We start from the raw sequence: 20191 nt of genomic DNA, 5'->3' as shown, positions 1-20191 counted from the left end.
CCCACCCTTTAGAGCATCGTTTCATGGGGAATTTCTGTATCCACTTAATTGGTTGAAACAAATACTAAAGTACTTAAAGTTATGCTTGTGCATGGTTATGCATTTATTTGTATGCATGAACAGTTTTAGGCACGAGGCTTGCAGTGCAAGAGAATCACAGTTACTATGAAGTGAGGTGTTAGTCGCTCAGTTGTGTCTGACTCTTTGTGACTCTATGGACTGTAGCCCACCAGGCTCTTCTGTCCATGAGAATCTCCAGGCAAGAGTAATGAAGTGGGTTGCCATTCCCTTCTCCAGGTGATTTTGCTGATCCAGGGATCGAAACCAGGTCTCCCGCATTACAGGCAGATTTTTTAACTGTCTGAGCCACCAGGGAAGCCCCATAGTTACTATGAATCAGTGTTAAATACGTGGAATAAGATGTGAGTAACAACTGCTTCACTTCATGAGTGATTGTCAGTTAACCCGTTATCAAATTACACTAGGGAAAGGAGGTTACCTTTTGGTAATCATTAACATGTCTGTCTTATTGATCATGACATGGGTAAAATATTTGTATTTTGCAAATCGTCCGTTTTCCATGACCTAAAAAAGAAAGGTGAGAGAATGAGGAAATTGATAATATCCTATTCTAATGCAAATAATGCTTTAGTGATCCTATAAAAACCCTTCTCAAGGGGGCAAATTCATTAACACACTTACAGTAAACATATTGTCAGAAAGTTGAATATTCACAAAATCATTGCTACTCCTTCTCAAAAAGCGCCTTTTTGTACTACTTTACTCAAGATTACTCAACTGCAGCTATACTGGTGTTTAACGCTAGTTTTAGAAGATACTGTTATTTTACAAAGTTTAAGTGAAAAGACCCTGATTCTGGGAAAGATTGAGGGCAGGGGGACAAGGGGACGACAGAGGATGAGATGGTTGGATGGCATCACTGACTCAATGGACATGAGTCTGTGTAAACTCTAGGAGCTGGTGATGGATAGGGAGGCCTGGTGTGCTGCGGTTCATTGGGTCGCAAAGAGTCAGACATGACTGAGCGACTGAACTGAAGTGAAACCAACTGAAGTTAGTATTAAACAATCACATTCATTTTGTCTCAGACAACAGATTAGTATTTGATCATATCTGTACAAAACCACATGTAAACACTAATACATATTTAAACACGCATCATATGAACTACTATTAGCTCCCACCTTGCCTCTTCCCTATAATTGTCATATCTGCCTTAAAAACATGCTTTTCTTTGCCAATCTCACAATTCATTCAAAATTAGGAAGCAAAGCATTTCTGGACAGACAGGAAACCCCAGAACCAGCCCACGCAATAGGCTTTCTCTTTTAAGACTGCTGAAACATAGTCTGTACATGACGTGATCAACAGTTCTTTGTCTCACAAAATATAAAGTTAACTACATAAACAAAAGACTTAATCTATTCTCAATATAATGTGCTCTGAAAATGGAATTACTCCGGCTATTTAAAATGTATATCAGGCTAGACTATTATTTATTAAAGGCAAGCAATGTAACTGTGACTAAGATTCCTTAAGAATTTAGACAAAAATGTTAGATCTCTTGAAGAAATTCGAAGAGAGGATATAAAGATTCTAGAAAACTGTATTCCACGAGGCTATATCAAAAACCTAAAATTATGTAATTTAGAAGAAAGCTAACAAGTGACTTCATAGTAAGGCTGCTCTAGAAGGCTGATACGATAGACTTTTTATTAAAGGAGTTAAAAAAAAAGCAGGATAAAACATACAAATTAACTGCATGGAAGCATTTTCTAACTTCAAAGATCATAATATTGAGCAAAGAGTAACTTTACTATTTACTGTAGTGACTAGGGCCATTTAAACTTCAATTCTTTGAGTTACAAATGAAAAAGGAACATAACCACAGATACAGAAAAATTAATAAAAATTAACATATAAATTATGCAAATAAATTTACAAAACTAGTGGTAAAGTGTGTCATGTTTTAAGAAATTCAAATTATTAAAAGAAAGAAGTGTCAAATATTGGAGAGGAAGAGGAGAAATTACTTGCAAATGACAGCATCTGGAAAACCCAAATACAAAATCCAGTTAACTTTAAAACACAGTAATCAATTTGAAAAATGGAAGGAAAACAAACCTGCTTACAAAGGTAATAAAAAGGTAAATGCTTATACATTAGGTTTAATAAATAACACGCAGACTTTGTATGATAAAAGCTGTAACACTCTATTGAGGGGAATAATAGAAAATTTGAAAATGGAAATACATGTCTTATTCTTGGATATGAAAATTCATTATAATAAAGATTTTACTCTTCTATCCCATTTTTATACATGAACTCTTAATGTGATCCCAAGATGGTATTTGTTAATTTGTTTTGAGGAGGGGAAAAAAGTGATTTGACAAAATTATAATAAGATTTATCTGAAAATAAGTGATAATATAAACAATGAAAGAAGAATAAGAACTACCCTAGCTGACATTAATACAATTTATAAAGTTGCAGGCGTGAAACAGTTTGGTGCTAGTGGAAGTTATATACAGACATATCAACAGAAGGCATACAGATTCCAGAAACTGACCAAAATGCAACCGGATTTTAGAAAATCCTATATATCCAAACATAGGTATTTATAAAATCAAGACAACATTTCAAATTATTGGGCAAAAACATGCATTTCCAAGTAAACGATGTTTCAAGGAACTTGCTGGCTAAAGCTAGATCTCTGTTTCTCTCTTTCCACCAAGTTAATTCCACATGTATCACTAATTTAACTAAACAAAATGAAATTACAAAAGTACTAGAATAAAATAACATTTTTATGATTTTAAAGTAAAGGCCTAAATGTAAAACACAAAGTCCATAGGAACTATTAAGTATGTGGAGATTAAACACCAATGAATAGCAAAACAGTAAGCAAATAAACAGAAATAAAATAAAAAATCAAAGGATAAATTAGGAAAATATCTGTTAATACAGTGATAAAGAACTAATTTTATAACACAGAATTCTAGTAATATGAATAAACCAATGGAAGAAAAAGGAGTCAGTCTATTGGAAAATGTGTAAGGATATGACCAGGTAGTTCAACAAAACACAAAATCTGACAATAAACATGAGAAAATGTTTAACCTAACTCAAAATTAAGAAAATTCAAGTCAAATAAATGTATCCTTTGAGTCAGAAATTCCATTGCTATGATTTATCTTATGGAAAACCATGCCAAGAAATACATATAGGAATCTTCATGGTAATGTTGTGTTAAATGCAAAAAACTTAAATGTTCAAAAATAGGAGACTGTTTAAATAAATTACAGTATAGGCATACAACAGGACACTATACAATCATGAAAAAGAAACAATCCTGCTTACAAGGGTAATAAAAGGTAGATGAGTGTGTACTGATACTGAAAATTGAGCAAGATATACTATCTGAAAAGAAATTAAATTACTGAGAATGAATGAGGGGAGTAGCAACACATACATTTGCATAAAAACAATTTCTGGAAGGGTTGGTGGTAACACACCAAATCTATTCACAACATTTTTCTCTGGGTTTAGGAAGGATAATGATGGGGATGTAGGTACAAGGGAAGCTTTTTATTTATAATTTTATACGCTTTGTTTCAGTTTTATGGTATTGGAAGAAAAATAAACTTGCAAGTATTTATTTTCTTTTGTTCTATATGGCTGAGTTTTAAAATACAGAATATAAATGTTTATTTCCTCAAGAATAGCACTACTAAAAGAAGTCAAGAGTCTATAAACCCCATTAATAGATTACAACAGTCACAATAAAATCTGATAAAAAGAAAGCTAATAAAAAGTAATTCATGCGATGCTTTTTGGAGTTCATCAAAAATCTCAAATGCAAAACTTGAAACATGAATGGTCAAACAAACTGCTTTGAAACATATAATGAATGCATCTGAATAAACATCAAAGATAACTCAACATGCAGCAAAATTTTACTGATCAGTCTCCATTAAAACATGTGACTATGGAAGAACAACAGGATTAATGAGCAGAAGTGACAACTTTGGAACTAAATCCCAGAGACGGATAGGAGCGAATGTGACAGCTAATCATCTTTCATCACGCTGTAAAGAATCTACAAATGTCATGCCTTTGGTCACAATTTCCTGATAAAATTGACTCTGTAAACTCACTACATATGAACCTTTATACTTTTCTAAACATCATTTGTATTATTTTGAAAGTCTGGAATTTCAGACCTGAAGGAATATTATTGTTCATCCAAACTAATCTCTTCCTCCTATACATGAAGAAACCAAGGGTCATTCAAGTGTCCTTCCTATCTAATCCTCATGACAACCCTGTGTTATTAGGTTAAGGTGACAGTTAACTGGCTTGCTTGGGGTCACTTGGTCAGTACTTCAGACATGTAAGTTATGAAAGTGGGCTCAGAAAAAGTGGTTTCTTTATTTCTAATTTCAATGTTTTTCACTACACCATGTCACATGTTTCCGTGACCTCAAAAATGTCTTCAATAGCCCTGGATGCTGGCTGTTACCATGGAAGGCTGCTAAAGCAGCTCAGACTGGCTTAATTTTTTTTAGGTTAACAGGGTTCCAGTAGTATAATATTAATACCTTATCTTCTTCTACTCTAAACAGATGTTAGGTATAAATGTTTTTCCTAAAATAATTTGTGATATCCTTTAAAATAAATGAAGAATTAGCACCACCAGGACTAGGAATCACATGTAGTCTTTGCATCACGACCAAAGTTTGGCAGAAATATCAGTGAGTTTGTCTGAGGTTTCAAGTACAACCGCCAGTACTTTAGACATGTTAGTTTCATCTATATGCTACAGTGTTAAAAGAAAAGCATTTTTTGCCTTACTCATTATTAGAATATATAAATTATCCATCATCATCATTTAAGAATTTTCTTAACAAAATAAACAGAAAGACTAAGGAAACTGCATTTGTTGTATATAACTGTCAGAACCTACAGGTAACAATTAAAATGTATGGTTATTGGTAAGGGTTCCTTTTACAATAGACAAGATGAGCATGTAAATCTTAGTTTGCTAGATATAAAAAAATCCAAACCAAATTGATTATACATTAGAAACACATGAAAAGTAGGAACTGGAAAGACAGTTGTATCAGGGTTATTCTCTACTAATATCCATATTTCCTGCCAGATAAGTTTCAGTACTTTAGAAAAAGAACATACCTAACAACTACAGTAATAAAGAAAACACAGCTAACACTTTCAAACCATCCAAATGCTATGAAGTAGCAGAGTTCTATAACAAAAACATTTCCGAAAAAACAAACCTAAATATGAAAAGATGATAGGAACAAGTCATTAACATGGAAGGCTTTAAATTCCAAATACAAGGTGATAATATTCAGTATACATATATTTAAGAAAATTAGGTAAAGATAGGAATATAGTTAAGCAAAAAACAAACCCAAAATCTGATTACTATCTGACTTTTTAAGAAGAGGGGTTTCATAGAGGTATATATTAAGATACATACATTACATATATTAAGGTAGCTCATATATTATATATATATAATATATATAGCTCATATATTATATAATGTATACATATATTACATATATTAAGATAGCTCAGTTGGTAAAGAATCCGCCTGCAATGCTGGAGACCCCTGTTGGATTCCTGGGTTGGGAAGATCCGCTGGAGAAGGGATAGTTCAGTTTAGTTCAGTCGCTCAGTTGTGTCTGACTCTTTGCGACCCCATGAATTGCAGCACGCCAGGCTTCCCTGTCCATCACCAACTCCCGGAGTCTACCCAAACCCATCCTCATCGAGTCGGTGATGCCATCCAGCCATCTCATCCTCGTTCGTCCCTGTCTCCTCCTGCCCCCAATCCTTCCCAGCATTAGGGTCAACTCTTCATATGAGGTGGCCAAAGTATTGGCGTTTCGGCTTCAAAATCAGTCCTTCCAATGAATACCCAGGACTGATCTCCTATTAAGGGATAGGCTACCCATTTCAGTATCCTTGGGATTCCCTTGTGGCTCAGCTGGTCAAGAATTCACCTGCAATGTGGGAGACCTGGGTTCGATCCCTGGGTTGGGGAGATCCTCTGGAGAAGGGAAAGGTTACCCACTCCAGTATTCTGGCCTAGAGAATTCCATGGACTCTATAGTCCATGGGGTCGCAAAGAGTCAGACACGACTAAGTGACTTTCACTTCGTATGAGTTATAAAAGGAGAAAGAAATTTATCTAGATGAGAAAAAGATAAAATGCTGTCAAGTAAGAAAATCTACTGGATAACCAATAAATGGTTTTACAGATTGGCTAATTTGGTTAGGAGATAATGGGGGGGAAAAGTGAAAGGTTTATGAACAGACTGTACTAAAAAAATTAAGTTTACTTTAAAAATGACAAAATTCAGGGAGGTAAACATAAAATTAAAAATGCTAAATGCTACCATTTCTCAACTATTTAAGAAGTAAATTAGTAGATGAACAAGTCATCTACTTGTTCAAGATGACTTGTTCATCTACTTATTCATCATCTACTGAGAAAGTCAGTAAGTATAACTTCCTTAAAGTAATATGACAAAACTTAGGGATAAAAAAGGATTTATCAATTCACTTCAAATGTAAGAGACATGAGGGCTACAGCCAGGAAGAACAAGGTATTCAACTAAGCTTCATGGGCAAATATAGTAGACATTCATTACCTGAAAGCTCAGTGATTTCATACACACACACACACACACACACACACACATATATAATTGAATAGATATAAACACAAGTGAAGAGATATTTAGCTTATTGTGTGAAGCAAAAATTTTTTTTTTTAACTAAATCTCATTGACTGTGTCATCAAATCTGAGGAGGATTAGGCTTTGTTTAATCCTCCCCCATATCTTTGTCTCCTCCCATGCAAACAAGACATTCTGTCAGCCAAAGTATAAACCATGCTAACACCTTACACAGCTGAGCATAACACACGACATAAAATCAAACAGAAGAAAGTATTATCTTAAGACATGTGAATTGTTACCTACTGGTTCAACTGAAACACTCTGGAGAAAGGACAGAAATAGCTCATGATTAAGTGCACTGACAACAGCAGACTATTAACCAACAGACCTAATGCAATCTAGAAGTAGAGCGAGACAAAGTGGCTTAGTGTAAGTGGATAGTTACACAAGTTTTTCTAATGCATTTCCAACAGAACCTCTACTGAACAACATTTACTGACTCATGACACTATATAAACATTTACTGACCCATTACACTATATAAACTTGAAAACAGTAACATTTCTTTCAAAATATTGAAATAATTAAATCAGTCCAAATTGCTGAGGTTTTATTGTTTCTATAGCTTACCAATTAATGTGTGGAAATCGTCACAACATTCTAACTATTCTATTAACCTTAAAAGAAAAAAAGGGCAAAATTTAATGATAATTTTGGGCAAGAAGAGACAAATGAGGAATAATGATGACCAAGAACTAGCATAAAATTATTATTCATCTGGAATAATGAAAATATAACAATGAGTTCCTATTAGACACTGTACTAATAATCATATACATGACCTAACTTTTAATACTAGCAATACCATCAAGGTATTATGTACCAAGGTACTGTTAGTACAATGATCTCCATTTTATAGTCTAGAATATAAGATCAGACTAGAGTAAAAGACTATAAAGCTAGTACAAACAAAGGCTGGTATTGAACTCAGGTTTACATGGTTCCAGAATCCAGGCACTGAGCCATATTGTGTTACTGCACCTCCAGGTATTTTTACTGTGAAAATGAGTTCACATAGAAGAACTACATGTATTCCAGCAGATGCAGTGGGATCTCATTTTAACAGCTCATTGAAATATGGACTCAGATAGTCTACAAGCTGTGTCATGCCTCTTGTAATGCTTCAATTTCAAATAATACCCAGGGCTAATTATCTATTTGGAAGATAATAAGACTAAGAAACAACTAACTCAAAGTGCACAAAATGTCTAAATACACATTTTCCACATAGCTTCCTGTAGGATTTTTTCCAGTGGTAAATTTTCACTGGGTTACAGTTCATCAGAATCATCCTCAGAAGTAACTAGGATATCAATTACATTTGAATTCACAACTAAAGACTCAACTGACAAAAAACCATGTATGGTGCTTCCTTTCATGGATGACATTAAATTTTGTCTTCAGATGAATGAAAGCGGCCTCCAATCTAATTTTCTATGAAGATGAATTGTTTCATTTGGCAGGAGAACAGCCTTTCTTTCATAGGATATTTGGCTAATAAAACAGACTTCACAATTTATGCTAAAGTCTTTTAACAATACTACTGTTAGAGCACACACTAAAAAAAATATGGATGAACTTTTACTAAGCTCAATTTATGATGAGAATTATATGCTGTCGAAAGTAACCAGGGGACACTGTAAGGTAGAACTCTTAAACATCAGTAGAGAAATCATGGGTTGAGTCTCAGGTTACAGTTTAGCTGCTGCTGCTGCTGCTAAGTGGCTCTAGTCGTGGCTGACTCTGTGTGACCCCATAGACGGAAGCCCACCAGGCTCCCCTGTCCCTGGGATTCTCCAGACAAGAACACTAGAGTGGGTTGCCATTTCCTTCTCCAATGCATGAAAGTGAAAAGTGAAAGTGAAGTCGCTCAGTTGTGTCCAACTCTCAGCGACCCCACGGACTGCAGCCTACCAGGCTCCTCCGTCCATGGGATTTTCCAGGCAAGAGTACTGGAGTGGGGTGCCATTGCCTTCTCCGTACAGTCTAGCACCTTTAGCTAAATAAAGAGTAACCACCTTTTCAACTAGGACTTAATGTAGAAATTTAACTCTATTTGCATATACTTGGTAAGCAAAAATAAGACTCAAGTTGAACCTATTTAAGCACAACACTTCTATTTCTTTTAGAGTTAAATGTGCTACATTTCCTATTTTAAAAGTATTTATCCTTCCTTAATATGTTTATAAATTTATGGGATGAGTGATTTAGGACAATGTCACTTCAGCAAGCTGAGCTGTTTTCCTAATTCCTGAACACTGAATGATCACATATGTTAAATAGCTTTGCAAGCTGTGAAGCACACACAAATACAAACTGCTACTGATGAGTTTTAATTTATGGGATGAAATGATGACAAACTTTTGAAAATAATTTAGTAATCATTTAGCCTCATTCCAATTATTGGATTAAAAAATAATTTAAAAATTCATTGTACACTGGGATGAGGAGACTGGAACCTCCCCTCAGTGAAACCATCACCTCCAGAAAAAGATGTAATTTCAAAGTCTTATTCACACAATATTTTTATGTAATTCTGGAATATTCTATGTGGGGTGAGTTACTCCACTGGCCCAAAATTAGTGGGGTTCACTACTAAACGTTCAAAAGTATAGGCTTTCAAAAATGATGTGTCAAAAGGCTCTCCAAGAGAGTTCTGATAAACTAATAAATGAAGTATGAGGACTGTATCCAAATGGACAGGTCATCGTCTTTGCAGGGGATCTGCCTTATCTGAGATGCTAGCTTTAATTTGCCTTGAGAACAGAATTTGGCTCTCTTCAGATTTCTCATCCCATTCAGAAGTAAGATTCTGGAGAGGAAGAGTTAAAAATGAAGAGTAAAATCCAATGGTCCTTTATCTCCTAGTTCTTGTCCACTTACTCAAAATTTCAGATGAAGTCAGGAAGAGTGTTCAGCACTACTCTGGTGATCTGACTGCCTATGATAAGCCCTTTTTTCCAGATTAGTTGTAATTCTCCTCCCGAAGTAAAAGGAAAGACCACATCAGCTGAAGGCAGTTATCTTCCAATTGCTATTAAGGCAGTATTTGAAGCTACTTATAAACATCTGTAATTTCTGAAAGAAAAGAAATATACAACAAACAAAAACAGCCTCCCTTCTACAACAACTTATATAATGGCAATTATGACATCTTTGTAAGAGATATAAGAGATTCAAAGACAACATAGAAAAAATTTTAAAATGTCTGAAATGGTTGAAAAATAGTAACTCCATGGGACAACACAGCTGTCAATACTCATACACAATGAAAATCATAAGGATCATACATATATGTAAACACATAACTGAATTTTCAGAGAAAAAGATTTATTTAAGGGATAAATTTTTTTTAAAAGGCAGAGTCAAAAGGTAAAAATATGTTCAATCAAAAAGAAAAAGCTTCAAAAAAAAACCAACAAAAAAATACAAAATAATCTATGAGATTATCAATAGACAAAAAGAAAAATCTACATCAGCTATAAAAATATAGAAAAGTTCTGCTGGTTATAATTATAGAAATAAAGACCAGGTATCCTGCATTGGGGATGGAACGAATCACATTTTTAATCTTTAGAAATAAAAAATAATTCCATTTATAAAAATTTACAATAAAATAAAAATATATAACAGAAATTTATATATTTGAATCATAATTAATAAATTTAAAAGTGAAATACACTGTAATAAATAGTGGGGAGATAGGAATAGAAAAGAAAAGATAACACTATTTTTCTTTACTGAGCATATATTACTTTAACAATGAAGAAAATAATCTAATTTTTGAAAAATTTCACATCTTCCATAAAATACTGAAATTGTAGATGAGAACCAATGTAAATCAAGTGATTCACAAAAGGGATTTACCTTTTTCCAAGGAGTATAAGTCTCTATAAAATCTTTTAATTCAAAGAAACTCCAAGTTCTACTGAATACATTAGAAAAATCTTTGTAGATGTAATATAGTTAACAAGTTATCCATAAATGATAACTTATAGTAGAAAACCATAGCATTCTCAATTAAGAATTATATATACTATATCCTGATTATCTGCTGATAAAAACACAATGACTATATTATAAATGCTCAAATAATTAAGGATCCCTAAGATCCAGAGAATTAGCATAATATAAATTTAGTAGATATCTGTTACCATTTCACTGCGTAGATTATGTATATGCAATGAAGAGGGCTACATTAAAATCAGTTTTACAAAATTATTAAACATTTAAAGCTGATATTTAGAGGTATACTGTTCCTATATATTGGTTGATATGAAATAACTGTTAAATTTATCATACTGATTGAGAGATAAGTATAGACATGAAAATGGTTTATCACATTAGACAGACCAAGTTCTAAATGCCTACATATGACCATTATAAATTATTCTAATTAGGTCCCCCATCATGGTCTCTGTTACTTGAAATAATATATTTCATTCTTCTTTGATTCAGGACTTTCTGTAATGTTTTGTATAGCATGCTTTGTACTCACTGCACTTCATAAATCTGAATATTCACCCACCCATTAATTAAAGATTAAATAATGTAAATTAAATGTAAATTAAAAATTATACATTTTAATTGATCTCCATTTATTTCAAAGGTGTAGGGATAGAATAATAAATAAAACTAACATTCTTTTTACATATCCATCATAATTATTATTTGACCTAAATGAACAATCTGTGTATCTTGTTTAGACCCTATAGGATCTTTAATATTTTGGACTTTTATAATAAACTATTAACATGCAAGGAAACCTGTAAAACAAAAAGCTAAGGCTTGAAGGTACAGTAGAAAAGAAATCAGTAACAGTTGGGATGGTTGTTTCTGGTCCTCCTCCCATCACTATAGGAGAGTATAACACAAAATTTCATCATAGGATTTGAATCAAACTACTACAGCAGCTATTACAGCAGTCATCATTTGATAGTGTATATCACTTTGGGACATAAAATATGGCAGCTCATATTTCATGATGAACTTTGATGTCCTAGTCACAGATCTAACATGGCTCCATTTGTAAATTTTCATAAAGTCAACACTCAACACTGCACAATGATATATGTATTTTGAACAATCTCAGAAGGTAAAATTTATAAAATTCTGATCATTTTAAAAACAGGAGCAAACTGAAAATTTCAACTTCCTTTTTAATAAGGAACATTCAAAGTCAGTAATATTATTCTGGACTTCATTTGTTATATCTATACCAATGTGAACACTAAACAATTTCATTTACAGGTTCTTATAATCAGATTATTTATCCATGGTAATAGGTATTCACAAATTCAGGATTTTTATAAATTTTTCTGTCAGTTTTCACTATGCTATTCGAGTGTCAAGTAGACACAAAGGAAATAGAGAATGAATGATTATTCCCTTCAGGAAGAAGACAGAAGAACCCTCCTTCTCCTTTTCTATACATAAACAAATGACTGCACAGAAATTTAGACTATAAATAAAGTTAAAGGATATGCAAAGGTATGGTATTATATAGTCAATCTTTCAAACTCAGCTTTCTCACTAGACTTTATTAGATGGAAACTCTCAGTTTTAAAGTTCTAATTAATTATAAAGACACTAACAAACAACATAACTGTTCATTTTATTTAAAATCCCCAAATTGAACTCATTTTCTATGTATTTGATGAGGAATAAGAAGATATTTTTGTTGAAGTCCTATAGCTCCATCAAGAAACCATACAGCAATCCTCAGTCTTGAGTTTTTCTCAAATAAAAGTAACAATAAATATATTTTTAAAACTAGAAAAATAATTAATACCTGTCAGCAGAGAAGTCTGAAAAGATTATTTCACTGGGGCAAGAAACAGAAACAGAAAGAACAAGGGCAATTATACTGTTAAAAGAATATATGTCACTTCCAAGAGCTAAACCTTAAGGGTGAATTCCTAAGGCCACATGAACAAAGTTTACAAGTTAATTTAAAATATTATTTTAAATCTCTTTACGATTCAGGAAATCTTAAATAAATGTAATTCTACCTCCAGTTTTCATTATGTGGTAAGGCAGTTGCTGAAATATCTGGAATTTTTTCTGGATAAATTCTTATGGACCTTTATGAAATCTGTACCACAGAATTAAGTGTCACAGACCAATCAAAGGAAACTCAGTTGTAAATGCCTTGCAAATAAGCAGTTTAGCATTTTCCCCTTTAGAAAGGCCTCTTGCTTAGCAAAGCTGCAATCTAAGAAGTCAACGAAGAAATTACCAGACCCTTCCTTCCTCAGGCACACACTATACATAACAACAGACTGTTTTCGGCTCCCAGGAGAAGCAGCAGGCTTTGATTTTGACCAAAGGTAAGAAAGCAGTGGATGCTGACAAATACAAATTGTCTCTGATTCCAGTAGTGACTACTTTAATGGTCAGTGTTGTAATTTATTTACTTATTCTAAAAGATAAGAATATAATATTTTGAGGAAAACAGTAAGTAAATTCTTTGACAGTCACGTATTTCTTAGTCCTACCATACATAACCTTGATTTCTACTTAATCTGAATCAATGCTGGGCAGGTGGAATTTCACGAGCTAAATTTTTAGCTTCTTTTTTTGGTAACCTCAATATTAAAAATCTGAAATAGTCATTTTCTAAGAAATAGGGAATAATAATTTATTGAGATAAAATCTTGATAAACCTAAGAATTAGAAGAGACTCAATTAATTATTGGCTGAATAAACCAAAAGCTGAACAATTATAGCAATTATCTACTACAATCTGATATAAGTTCATTATAAGCAAAATGCTTAACATTAATTAAGGTAAATGTTCCTCTGTTGATCCAAATGCAAAGCAGTCATAAGGGATTATACATCATACTATTAACAGTCATTAACTGATGTACATTAAGTACTCAGTTACTTAATGAGTATTAAAAACTAGGAAGCACTATAATAATGTACTACTTTCTAGAAAGAAAGATATACAATGAGAGTACATTAAAAAGATGTACTTTTTAAGTACATCTGGTATAACAGAAATATAGAACAAAAATTTTCACCTAGGTTGATATTAAAAAGAAAAACTTTGGCACACAAAACATAAAACAGATGTCCTTATAGGTCTTTCAGAAACTTAGATTATGACATTTTCCCAATATTATCCAAAAGAAATACATATATCTATGCTTACTATAAAAATTCTTCTAATGTCCTGAATTAATTCATAACATTTTACAATAAGGATATAGCACACGGATACATAAGTTAAAATATAATGACTGTAAAACCAACTTTGTTCACTGTTTCACAAAAACTATACGTAATAAAATGAAATTATAAGGAGAACCAAAGAACATATTTTTCACTCTCAGACTATAAATTATTTCACTGTATAACCTTTAAAACAAATCATGAATGTTTCTTATAATAGTAGTTAAACCTATAAGATTTTGGAATAGAACAACAAATTTGTATTGTTTCAAGTTACAGAAGTTTATTATTATTAAAAGAAATTTGACAAAATACTTCTAAAATGCTGAATAAGTATAAATTATTGACTGGCTACTATTCTTTTTCTTTCTTTTTTTCAAAACTCAATGACATTATAATACAGCCCAGAAGATCTACAATGAACATTAAAAACAGCATTTAGCTAACAAATAAGCAGATAATTTTAAATGAAACTAATGAACATTTAAAAACGTTGTCTAACTTTAAATCTTAAAGACAAAGGGTTATTGCAAAGCTATAAAACACATACAAGCAAATGCTGTAATATATGGCATGCCCTACTTTGGCTGTAAAATACATTTTTTTTGTGTTTAATGCAGTAATTTTTGTTTTTGAAAACAGAAAAACAGTTTAAAAGGAAAAAGTACTTTTATCTCCCTAAAAATGGACATATAGGCATTATGGTAGTAATCATACAAAACATGTTAATGAAACATCCCAAATAAAATGACAAAGAACATATAGATTTTAACATTTCAGAATCTAATCATCGTCATCATTATCATCACTACTTCTACTGTGAGTCACAATCCATTCCCTGTAGACCTGAATTTTCTGTAAGCATGGTGAAGAAAAAAAGAAGCACAAAGGTTAGTTAAGTATGGCAAACTGCTTGGAAAACATGTACAATTATGAAATGTTCAAGAAGTCAATAATAAGTGGGGCAGTAATTATGGATATTATATTTCATAATCTAATAGATTTAACTAAACTCCACTGGTTGACACATTTAATGTATAAAATAACTTGATGATATCAGTAAATTATTCCATGACTGTGTTAGAATTATTTTCTTTCTCTAGTAGGCAACTTTAATAGACTACTAGGAAGCACTATAATAATGTGTCACTTTCTAGACAGAAAGGTATACAATCCGAGTGTATCTCATATTTAGTTATCAAATATAGGCATATATAATTTAGTAAACACAGAGCACCCTTTTTAGAAAGTTAGAAAATAAAAGGACAAACATCTGAAAGTACTAAATATTTTCTAAGGGCATTATTATTAAATCACTTAGGTTAAATTGAGGTAGATGAGATTTGAAATACTGATTATGTGTCACCTACTTCTTTGCAATAGTACTGGTATTTATATATTTTAGTGTTTGCTAATAGTAAAGTTTTAATTCAAAAAATTACCATTACCACTAAAGCAACAACCCACTTCTTACACCTGTAACGGAATAATGCCAAACACAAACATCCTAAGGCATCTAGTGAATTCCTATAGGTATTCAGACTAATACAGTGCTTATTGCACTTGCTGAAAAATAAGTAATGGCTGACAAGGATTGTGAATTTTTAGTCATTTAAACAGCTCTTTCAGCAATTAATTCTAAGACTGTCCCTCTGAAAATAATAGGCATGTTTAAAAATACAGTCAATGGTCATGGCCTTAAATCCCAAATTTTAAAGCTTTCAAAAACAATCAATGGAAAAAAGTGTAGGACAAATTTACTTGTCACTGAAATCAAGAAATCAACCATGAGAAACTTTTGGTATTTCATGGCTTCCCTGTCATCTGTTCTCTAATAATGAAGATGTATGTCTAAACTCTCTTCACCACCCTAAATTCTCTTCACTGAATATTAACTATTCAGTATAATAAAATGAATTAATAATATGTTAATTATGTTCTAATAAGGGAAGGCAGGTACTGAGTAGGTATGTATGTTTCAATTGTATAACTATGGGTGATTTCTACATTTCCAAGGAATGATATATTGTCCTTATAGAGTCTGTCGACATGCTATTTAGAACACGATCTTCAGTAGATTGCCAGTTTTATCCCAACATGCAATTATTTTGATGCTTTAAAAACATTTTAACACAATGTAAACACAATGTAATAACCACATAACTAAATGTCATATATTAACACAATGCTTATAGTTTATGGAAGTACATTAAAACGCAAAATTATATACTGGGCATGTAGTGGGTAAAATATTAAAATTTGAAATCTTTACCCTGATCACTTTAAATGTAACAATATTTAAAATATCAAGGCTATAGAAGAAAGATCATATCTCCCCATAATTTATTATTACTATGAATATTTTCAAGTCTGTACAACAGAATGACTCCTTGTTTTAAAATAAATCATTTAATTTAGTATTCCACATATAAACCACAGAAATGACTTTAAATTGGTATATCCTCTTGTGAATGTTATCTACAGCATAATCCAGATTTTAAGAAGTCCAATTTACAAAGTAAAAGCTATATAAACAGATAAAATATTCCACCTTCAAACTTACTATTGCTCCAAAAGCTAACTTTCCTTACTAAAAGATGCTGGTTTTCATGTGAATTGCTTATTAATTTCACAAGGTTTTAAATAGACCATACAAACATGGAGCAGGAATAGGAGTCATGGCCATTTAAGCAACTTCAAAAGAAAAGGAGAACCCAAGAATTCACAATAGCAGTAGTCATGATTTTTTTCCTTATATTGTCTAACTGGACAGGAGGATTATATCTGGAATATTAGTGGTTTGAAGGAAGTACTCTAAACAGAAATGGTCTAACTGAGTAAATAAGCACCATCAACTATGAAGATACATAAGGCACAATGGCTTTCAACAAATCTAGCAAATTCAGTACAGAACTAAGAATACCCTATAAAAAGATCAGATCTGCTAAAAATCCTATACAAAATGTTACCAATAGAAAAGCTTTTCTTTGCATTCAAAATACTGAAACAGCTGTATGTAGTTTGTAAATTTTAAGACTAAAATCTATTGTTGGCTTTCACTTGCAAAGTCATGCATTAACTGTTTTCATATCAAACTTTTTGATGCCTGTAAAAAAGAAAAAAAATCTTATAGTAAATAAATGCACATTTAAAACCTAAGTAAATGTAAAAAACTTTAAATGGAATTAAGCCTAACATATAAAAGCCTAAATATCCTAACACATATTTAAAGCAACATATAGCTACTTAAAAAAAAAGCTGATGACTAAATTAATTTTAATTAATAAGTTATTTCTTCACCCACCTGTAACATTTGATTTCCAGTACCATCCCTTAACCTGTAAGGTCTGATAACTCCATCTTCATTAAAGAACCTAGGGGGTCGCAGACTCTCCACTTCATCAGAAGTCTCTGTAGCTCTAGAGGGAAAGCATATAACTTGACTTTAAAGATTACTCAAAAACTCCTAGTGCATTTTAAAATGTAACTATTAATACTAAAAAAGATCTTTTGGACAAAATGAGACTATTACCTCACTCCTCCGTTTTAAAACCTGTCTTCTGACACGAATAGTGTAAGTTCTCTAGAAAAATGTAGAACTGTAAAGGAGTTTTTTATAGATTCTCTTGGATTTTCTTTGTAGACAAGAATCAGAGAATAGCACATGAGTACTGCTTTTTCTTTTCCGATTTAAGACTTTTAACTTCTCTTGCTTTTCCTATTTCCTACTATATTGCATTTCTAGCTCCTCCAACACAATGCTGAAGATGGCATTCAAGCACCCTTCTTTTGTTCCTGACCTTTAAAACTAAAGCTCCCAAGAGTTCTTCATGGGGTATAGATATCAGAAACTTTTTTTTTTAAAGGCATTTCTTGGGAAGCCAAGTAAGTTAATTTCTACTTTTAGTTTGCTAAGTTTGTTTTTGGTCATTGTTACTGAAACCTTGAACGAGCAACGGATTTTAAATAGGGAATTTCCCCCCGGTCATTGCTGTAATTCTATGGTTTATCTCCTTCAATCTATTCATGTTTTAAGTCACATTAAATGATTTTCTAATGTTCAAATACCTTCATATTCCTTTCTGAGGCTTGATATGTACTGTTTGAAACACATACACATCGCTGAATTTGGTAATATGTTAACATTTTTGACTATATGGACCTACATCAGGTTGACTCACTTATTTGATCATTCATGCATTCAACAAATAGTCACCCATTCAATAAATATTAAGAGCTTACCATGTAATGTATCCATAGTATAAACATATACATATGGATCAATTTTCCAAGTAAAAGCAAAAATTGGCAGAATGGATAAAAAATGTGATCCAACTATATGCTGCCCATAAGAGGCTCATTTTAGAGTCAAAGACACAGGTAAATTGAAAGTAAAAGGATGGAAAAACATATACAATGTAAATAATAACCAAAAGAGAGGTGAAATGGCTCTACTAAATCAGAAACAATTAGACTTTAAAAAATTCCTGTTAGACACAAAGAAGGACATTTTATTTAGAATTAATTTTTATTAGAACACAGTTGACTTACACTGTTCTGTTAGTTTCAAGTGTACAGAAAAGTGAATCAGTTACACACACACATATATCCATTCTTTTTCAGATTCTTTCCCCATATAGGCCATTACAGAGTACTGAGTAGAGATCCCTGTGCTATATAGTAGGTCCTTATTATTATCTATTTTATATATAATAGTGTGTATATATAATAGTTTTATATATTCAGTTCAGTTCAGTTGCTCAGTCATGTCCGACTCTTTGTGACCCCATGGACTGCAGCATGCCAGGCCTCTCTGTCCGTCACCAACTCCCAGAGTTTACTCAAACTCATGTCCATTGAATCGGGGATGCCATCTAACCATCTCATCCTCTGTTGTTCCCTTCTCCTCCTGCCTTCAATCTTTCCCAGCATCAGGGTCTTTTCCAATGAGTCAGCTCTTCACATCAGGTGGCCAAAGTATTGGAGTTTCAGCTTCAACATCAGTCCTTCCAATGAATATTTAGCACTGATTTCCTTTAGGATGGACTGACTGGATCTCCTTGCAGTCCCAGGGACTCTCAAGAGTCTCCTCCAACACCACAATTCAAAAGTATCAATTGTTCGCCGCTCAGCTTTCTTTATAGTCCAACTCTCACATCCATACGTGACCACTGGAAGAACCATAGTCTTGACTAGACGGACCTTTGTTGGCAAAGTAATGTCTCTGCTTTTTAATATGCTGTCTAGGTTGGTCATAACTTTCCTTCCAAGGAGTAAGTGTCTTTTAATTTCATGGCTGTAGTCACCATCTGCAGTGATTTTGGAGGCCAAAAAAATAAAATCTCTCACTGTTTCCACTGTTTCCCCATCTATTTTTCATGAAATGATGGGACCAGATGCCATGGTTTTCTGAATGTTAAGCTTTAAGCCAACTTTTTCACTCTCTTCTTTCACTTTCATCAAGAGGCTCTTTAGTTCTTCTTCACTTTCTGCCATAAGGGTAGTGTCAACTGCATATCTAGGTTACTGATATTTCTTATGGCAATCTTGATTCCAGCTTGTGCTTCATTCAGCCCAGTGTTTCTCATGATGTACTCTGCATATAAGTTAAATAAGTAGTGTGACAACATACAGCCTTGACGTATTCCTTTTCCTATAGTATAGTATCTGGTCTTACATTTAGGTATTTAACACATTCTGAGTTTATTTTTATGTATGGTGTTAGGAAGTGTCCTAATTGCATTCATTTACATGCAGCTGTTCAGTTTTTCTGGCACCCCTCATTGAGGAGACTGTTTTTTCTCCATTGTATATTCTTGCTTCCTTTATCAGAGATAGGGTGACCATAGGTGCATGGGTTTATCTATGGATTTTTTATCCTGTTCCTTTGATCTGTATCTCTGTTTTCTTTCTAGTACTATTCTGTTTTGATTACTGTAGCTTTGTAGTATAGTCTGAAGTCAGGGATCCCAATTCCTCTAGCTCTGTTTTTCTTGCTCAGGATTGCTTTGGCTATTCATTGTCTTTTGTGCTTCCACACAAACTGTAAATTTTTTCTGGTCCAATTCTGTGAAAAATGCCATTAGTAATTTCATAGGGATTTCACTGAAACTGAAGAATGCCTTGAGCAGTATGGTTATTTTGACAATAATGATTTTTCCAATCCAAGAACTTGGTATATCTTTCCATCTCTTTGTGTGGTCTTTGATTTCTTTCAT

General features: G+C 32.7%; 1 protein-coding gene across 4 annotated transcripts in view; it reads right to left on the bottom strand.

Annotated features, from left to right (window-relative positions):
• The window catches only part of VPS13A (vacuolar protein sorting 13 homolog A), a 271242-nt gene that overhangs the window by 19215 nt on the left and 231836 nt on the right, over positions 1-20191 (bottom strand). For 2 of the 4 annotated variants that reach the window (XM_081505891.1, XM_081505901.1), the window contains 2 exons: positions 17278-17392; positions 500-585 (listed from right to left, as the gene is read on the bottom strand). In XM_081505891.1, coding sequence (XP_081362017.1) covers positions 500-585; positions 17278-17392 — 201 coding nt within the window. Of the gene's footprint in view, positions 1-499; positions 586-14333; positions 17080-17277; positions 17393-20191 lie in introns of those variants that run through there. The other 2 variants (XM_081505918.1, XM_081505911.1) reach the window with 2 other exon arrangements.

The sequence above is a fragment of the Giraffa tippelskirchi genome, chromosome 1 (genome assembly GCF_054371585.1).
Source record: "Giraffa tippelskirchi isolate mGirTip1 chromosome 1, T2T-mGirTip1v1.2.pri, whole genome shotgun sequence".
NCBI lineage: Eukaryota > Metazoa > Chordata > Mammalia > Artiodactyla > Giraffidae > Giraffa > Giraffa tippelskirchi.
The sequence above is the reverse complement of the archived record's forward strand: the minus strand, read 5'-3'. Positions and strand labels throughout refer to the sequence as shown.